General features: G+C 41.8%; 1 protein-coding gene across 1 annotated transcript in view; it reads right to left on the reverse strand.

Moving 5' to 3' along the window:
* Positions 1-403: 403 nt before the first annotated feature.
* The window catches only part of TMEM179 (transmembrane protein 179), an 8,658-nt gene continuing 1,750 nt past the window's right edge, over positions 404-7,311 (reverse strand). The window contains exons 3-5 of the mRNA XM_010138752.1: positions 4,305-4,442; positions 2,722-2,800; positions 404-583 (exon numbers count right to left, since the gene is read on the reverse strand). Of these exons, the coding sequence (XP_010137054.1) occupies positions 404-583; positions 2,722-2,800; positions 4,305-4,442 (397 nt within the window). The remainder of the gene's footprint in view (positions 584-2,721; positions 2,801-4,304; positions 4,443-7,311) is intronic.

Raw genomic sequence — 7,311 nt, forward strand, 5'->3', positions numbered from 1 at the left:
AGGGAGAGGGAGAGGGAGAGGGATACAGACGTGGTTACAACTGTTCTTGCAGAATAGTTTTAAGAAATAGCCTGGGCTCTGTAGCCTGGTCTTGCCAGCTCAGCCAGCAAAAATGGACCCTGCCCCAAAAGTCAGTGATAGCACACAGGAGTCTGCTAGCAAGAGCAGGTTACAGATTGTGCCTGCATGGGACAGAAAGATTGCTGTGCCAATGGCACATAGGGCCGTTCATTCTCTCTATATAAGTATTTCTGCCAACAGTTTCTCATGGAGGAAGTGGGTGATTCACAAGTACATCTCTTTTCAGGAAAGAAAAGATCTCACACTCAATACCCCGACTCAACTTCACCTCACACTACTGAATAATAAAATCTAGATCCTGCCTTGTAAATTTGCTTACACTTTAGATCATGCCACTTTTTTCATCTTGCAAAGAGGTTCGTGAAGCGGATCTTCCTAGCAACAGCTCCTTCTCATGGATCAGGCTATCTAGCAGGTCTTCCTGTCTGTAGTTGTGATAAACCTTCAGGAAAGCCAAAATGGTAATTCCCAGCCAGGTCAGCCAGGCAGCCCAGAGACCGAACTAGACAAGAAAAGAAATTGTAAGGAGATCAGTACTGTATTGCAAAAACAAACTCAGCTGTCCAGGAAATTATAAAAATCTCAGCTGGACCAAAACTCATTAAGTCACACCAAGTCACACCCAGTGAAGTCCTGGTCCCACTTTCTCAACCCTGTCAAGCTATTCCTAGCTTAAAAGAAAAAGCTCTTTTTGTGCTAGAAAAACTGAAGCAAAAAAACCCTAAGTACAATAGCAAAAAGAAGAAATCTGTATAATCCAGGTTCATCCGTTGAACTTCCAATATCTGACATTCTGGCCAGCCCAAAATTTATGTTCTTATATATCTTACGCACTTTGGCAAGTCTCAGAAGTATCTCTGCCCATACTTGCAATTATCTCAGTTCACCAATAAAAAATATTTTTTAGTTATTCTACAAGCTTTGGAAATAAGGATATATTAATTTAGCTTTATATGACTTTATCCTGAGACTTGGAAGCTTTGCATTCATTTCTTAAGCACCACTTCATTAATGAAATATTATCTTAAAGGAATTCATATATCTGCTACTATTGTGGTCTTCTCAGCGTAATTGATATGAAAGACTTTACTGGGATTTAGCCAAATTCAGTGAAATTCCCAGAGCTGTTTTGCAAGCATCTGAATGGAGGAATGCAGATAGAGACTGCTTCGAAGTAAAGCCTACTGTAGGAAACCATTGCTCTTATAAGGAAATGTTTGCTTTGGTGAGTAAGTTTAGCCTATTCTCGCTTTTTTTTTCTAGTTTCAAAGAAACTTATTTGCCTTTCATAGGCAGACCCATTCTCCTATCTTCATCCAACTCTGCTTACCACACGCTGAATATCAGAAGACGATGATGCAGGATTGGTCCTTGCTTGGTCCTTTCTTCAAACAGTAGCAATCGGGGATTCACTTGGACACTACCAGGTTCAGCTTTTGAAGCTAAATGGTGTTTATTCTCCAGGCTCTTCATATTTTGGTGTTTGCAGAGCTTAGCGGCTACACCCTGCAGGCTAGTTCTACCCAGGGACATCTAAAGGGACATGAACCAGCAGCTTGGGCTGATCCACCTATGCTGTGATATCCTCCAAGTGAAGTGCTGTGTGCATGGACCTCGATTTTTTAGGCATGGCTGCCTGTTAGAGAAATGCCTTCTCTTGGACATAGCTGTCCCCCCTGAGATCACAAGGTAGGCATGGACATTTAATTCCAATAAACTCAAAATCATAGGCTGATAACAGGTTTACTTCTGCTCCCCTACCACTAGCTGGCACGTTAGGAGCTAATGGCAAAATCTGCTACAAAATACAGCATGGCCTTGGGCTAGAATCATATAAAGGGGTCACTTTTATTGCATATTTCTTTTGTACATACAAATATGTCTGATCTGGGTGTTAGATGCCAGCCCTGGCAATAAAGACACAAAACTAGCTTGTGTACAAGAGGCACAGCTACCTTCAAGGAGTGCCCGGACAAGCTAATGCCTCTTCCCATGTGGGGCAACGTGAGAATCATGTGTACGGGTGCAGCCCTGCATGGATGGGGATATCCTCCTTGCAGAACTGGTATGTGCTCACATACACAAGTGCTCAAGTCCCAGCGTTCACTGAGTTTGGTTGTTGACTTAGAGCCAGCATATTCAACAGGAACATCTAACAGCCTTAGAGGTCTATTTCTCAAAGATTCATCAGAAAACAGCCCTATCTAAGTGACAGTAATCTTTAATTATTTTCAGTGGTCTGATATTTATATAGCTCAGATAAACTCATGGAAGACAAAGCTAATAGTCCCATGATCTGGTGCAGGTCAGACATTTTCCTCAACAGCAATGAAAAGTTACAAGACACCAGAGTGTTGCAACTTTTGCAGAGCTCATCCTTTGGAGAAACAATAAATTTTCCATCATGAGTATTAAGATCAGTGGAAGAATCAGGTTTTGACATGTCTGCAATTCAAAACTATTTATTTTGAACCTAAAATGCAAATGTGCCCATCACTGTCATCCTGATTCACCACTTCCTGAAGTCAGTGGAAATGTTCACATTGATTTCAGAGGCATGGTAGTTCAGCTCCAGCAATCCCAGATCAATGAGCAAATGGCAAATGAACTGGAACAGAACCATGATCTAGTCTGACCTACCTGTGCAATAGCAAACTGGTCATAGAAAGCAGAGTTTTCTAAGTTCAGTTCAAGATCTATATCCTGTAATTCTTCACAGCTACCCAAGGAAGCATAAAAAAGGGGGAAAAAAGAAAAGTATTTCAGAGATTCCAAACAGGTAAACCAAACGCGAAATGAAGCAACATCTTAAATGTGTTTCAAACCGTCACAACGGCATGTTCTATCAAAAGCTACGCAAGTGATTGCAGTAACCAGGTTGTTTGCCAATCTTTTCTAAAACTAGGCTAAAAGAGGCTTGTAATTACTTTCTTTTTAAAAAAAAAAAAGTATAATTATGCAAGTGATAACACCAATCTTATATAAGTGAAATTGTAATAGTTATTATGAAAACAGAATACTTAAAACCCTCTTCTCCCACTACCCCCACGCCTCCCACATACACACAGCTGGCATCACTCCAGACTGGTTGCTTCACCCGTCAATGAAACAAAGTGTATGAGCCTCCGTTACCTTTTGACTTCATCAGGAAAAGCCTCAGAAGAAGGGATTGTGTGGGTGTTTTTGTTTCAGATGCTCCAGCAAGGAGACGATACTCTGATGGTAAGCTAGAGGCTGCCTACAGATTTTACAAATAACTTGGACTTTTAGTGGTGTCAATAAAATCCCAGGATTTTGAGGTTGTCTCTCTATCTCTTGGTTGATTTCTGCAGCCTCTTCTCTCCTTTTCAGTGCTGTCGGTCATCTTGGGTTCTTATCCGAATATTCGATTAGACTTTTTTTGTAATTGAATTTTTAACCGAATATTCGAATAATTCGATTAATCGTTGCAGCCCTAAACAGAACATTTACTATGGCATTTTACAACATATGACAATGTGCAACATAAAAGTATGCTTTAACTACTATGTTTATTCAATATCATATGACATAAAATGTCACCTTTTCCTCTCTCTTCATCAGTTTGGTGGGGGTTTTTTAGTAGGAAAAAACCTACCTCAACTTGCCACGTTTCCAGTAAGGAGTACAAGCATTGTGGGATAGAGTAGACCATTTTAGGATCTGTACTTTTTGTGCACTGTAAGAAAGTATCAATCACCTGTACCTTGCACTGAGAAAGTATTTTCCATGCTTTGGCTCTCAGGGCAGCCACAGCCCTGCATCTTTACTGCAAATTTTGCATAATGGTGCGTTGTGGCACAGGCAGGATGAGTGATTTGCCTGCTGTCATATTGCGGGTCAGTGGCAGAGCCAGGAGAACAAGCCCTGACTCCAATCCCCTGCCCTGCTCACAAGATCTCACTTCCCCAGTTCTTAGAACATTTCCAAATCTAGCTAACTTTTGGAAATGAAAAGTTTTTAAACTGATGGATTTCTTTTGCCTATGATCATGACTTTTAAAGAGACCATGAAATGCCATGAAACCATACTTTTCTTTGTGAGGTACTAAATGCAAGTAAAAGTTGCTCCAGTTAAAAAAAAAACTCAGTTTCCACATTACAGATGCCTTCTCCCCCTTGCTCACTTCGTGTGTAATAAATACAATTTGCAACACCAGTGTCCATTTGTGCGTATATGAAAAAAACCAGAGGAAGTATACTAACCTATTTGGCATGGTTCCTTTTTCGGTAATGGCATCACACCACATGTTAAATCCTACGCTCACTATAGTGCTTGCAATAAATGTGATAAACACCACAAAGGCGCTGATCAGCAGATTCAGGAAGGCATAAAAGAAAGAGCTGCAATAAAAGGGAAGAAAAATGTAACTCATAAACAGCTGAAACACGACATCAGCAGTCTCTCTAAGCAGCATGCACTGGGCACAAAGATAATCAGTTTCCATTTGAAACACATCTGCTTTAATTAAGAACACCTAATACATTGAAAAACTATGGATTATGATTTGAGTCACATTATCTTCATTTCTAAATGCTTTTCTTTTTGATTTTTTTTTCACCATAAGAGGATGGGGCTTTAAATCATAAATACTAAGTGGTGATTGTTCATACACAGACTGGCTTTCATTAGCTGTAATGATGAAAATTACCATTGTTAAAATAAATGTCATTACCTCAAATTATGTAGTAACCGGAGCTAAAATTATTTCATGACTAAAGTGATAATTGGGACAAAAATTGCCTAGAAGAGGGAAACTAAAAATAAAACAACACAGTACTGATAGCTATAATCATTTTAGGCAATGTAACACAAGGTACGGCCATCACAGGACACGAATCTCAGTTTTTATGGGCAGTTTGCAGAGCAGGCCAGCTTCTCCTGGGACTTCTCTGGCTTTTGTGGCAGTAGGTTTTTTCTGCCAACTGAATGCCAATTTACTTCAGTCCCATCAAGTTTGCCCAACCAGGGCCAGCCCCAGGCACATGCTGTGTATGACAGGAGATGGGGTACTTACAGCAGTCCCACAAGTCCAAGGAATTGTCCACTCATCTTCCAACCTCACTGCTAAACTCCACTCCATACTTAATTCTAGTTAGTGAAAACTTTCTAATCCTTCTCTCATTCACCTGACCAAGTCATTCACTAATTGAAACTGCTCTAGCTGGCACTTGGAAAGTCTCATTATCTAAAAACTGTACATCTACTCTAGGTTGAGAAAGACTGGCATCCCCAGGGGGCAGGTCATCCTATTCAGGTTAGGTGGTAAGGATGAATAGGATGAATTTTCCACCAGTGCCACTCTCATTATGCTAAGGATAGAATGAGTCTACTCACTCCAGGGAAAAAAAAACAAAAGCAGTAATTTCCTTTCCCTGGTGTATCATTAAATGAAAAGCTGATCAGCTTTTTTAGTTGGTGTTTGAATCTTGGGAAGGTTCTGGGCTGATCATTCCAATTTGTACAGGTTATACATGGAGAGATGTACGTGACCTCAGGAGGACTCTTCAAAATGAAATGAGGAAACAATTACCAGTGGGGTTAGGATGTTTGTTTCTGGGTTGACATGGCTTTAGAGAATCTGTCTAGGCTCTCTCCAAAGTAACAGTCATCCCAACACTGATAGAAAAGAAGTGAAATAAACCACCTTCCAGAAGTGCCCTTACAGACTGTAGTGGAAGCTGGATGTCAGGACATTTGACTTCTAGATGAACGTTGAGATGAATCCTACTCTTACCCTTTGGCTTCATTAGACATGGTGGACTCTATCAGCTCACCTCCGCAGAGTGCTGGGGTCACACAAACAGCGGAGGGTACAAGCACAAGATGGTTTTGCATGTTCACTGCCCCTGCCCTGATTTCACACCTACCCTAGATTTCACTCGAAGTGCCACTAAAGCCACGTCACTGAATGCCCGCTAGCATGGTATGCTGGCCTGAGAGGCAGAAAAGGCTTGAGCTGTCCACTGAATAGAAACAGAGTTGTCACCAGAATTAGAAACAGCTCTAGAAAAGGAACAGTTCCCAGGAGTATTCAGTGGATCATCACCAGTCCAGGACCTCTAGTCCTCCTCTACTTCTTAACCTGCAGCACAGAAAAGCTGCCAAGGCCCAGAATCAGACCTCCCACTGACAAGGCAAGTCTGAGTGTTTCATTTGATTTGCACTGGGCAAGCAGTAACCATCTCTGGGTGCAGGAGGTTCCCCAGGCCAGGGCATCCTGATAGAGAACTGTGCTCCTTTGGCTCTTGACCTCACCTACTTTTTGTGGTCTGCTTAGATCAGAACCTCAAGCTACACATTCCAGCTTGAGTGGATGCCCCGCAGTGATAAATGCTCACACTCAAAGTAGAAGTCACTTTGTAATCCTAGCAGCGAAGTATTTGAGTTGTGCCTCTACCTTTCAGCAGAGCTGAATAGTTCTGGGCCCAGAACACGGCTGGCAGACAGCACTAGCTTTTCCTACTCCCGCAAGTAAACAGGCTCAGCCTGTCCCTGAGGCACAGGGTGCTGAGACCCTGTTAAGAAGGATTGTTAGCACCCTAACTATCATTCACAGCCATTGCGCATGAAGACTGGCCACCTTGCTAGGATACAAAGGATGCAAAGGATCCTGACTTCCTCCGGCCAACTTACCGCAGAGCTGACCCAGCAGCAGTCATCCTAAAGAGATGATTTTCCAAGGCCTGCCCAATGATTCTGAACTAAATAGCCACATCTGGAAGAAGACCAAACATCTCATACAAATTTCACTGTTACAAGGTTTTTACTGCTGGTTTCTTCCAAAAATTAGCTAGTTCTGAACTGCAAAACTGAAAAGAAGCATCCGGATTCAACTAATTCTCTATATGTATCTGATGACGAGGAAGCTGAATTTACATGTATTAAGAAGTCCATCGTTATATTTAGAACCTGTAATGTAACTTTTAATATGGAAATAAGTTTCTAGTCTATACTTACTATAGCTTGTTTTAGTACCAGGCAGCCTGAGAGCAGTAGGAAGGAGCCAGAGGGACAACATTGCTATGCAGTCCCCAACATTACCAACATCAGGGTGTTGTACATGCCCCAACGTGAGTGACAGCCACTGACTCAAGAAACTTCTAGTCCAAATAGACCTGGACACAAGTGATTTACCCTTGGCAAGGTCCCTAAACCAGGGGAAAACTACTTTCCTGGTCTAGTCCCCCGCCAGTGTGTGCTCCTGCCTTC

Source organism: Buceros rhinoceros, unplaced genomic scaffold, assembly GCF_000710305.1.
Source record: "Buceros rhinoceros silvestris isolate BGI_N320 unplaced genomic scaffold, ASM71030v1 scaffold1406, whole genome shotgun sequence".
Classification (NCBI taxonomy): domain Eukaryota; kingdom Metazoa; phylum Chordata; class Aves; order Bucerotiformes; family Bucerotidae; genus Buceros; species Buceros rhinoceros.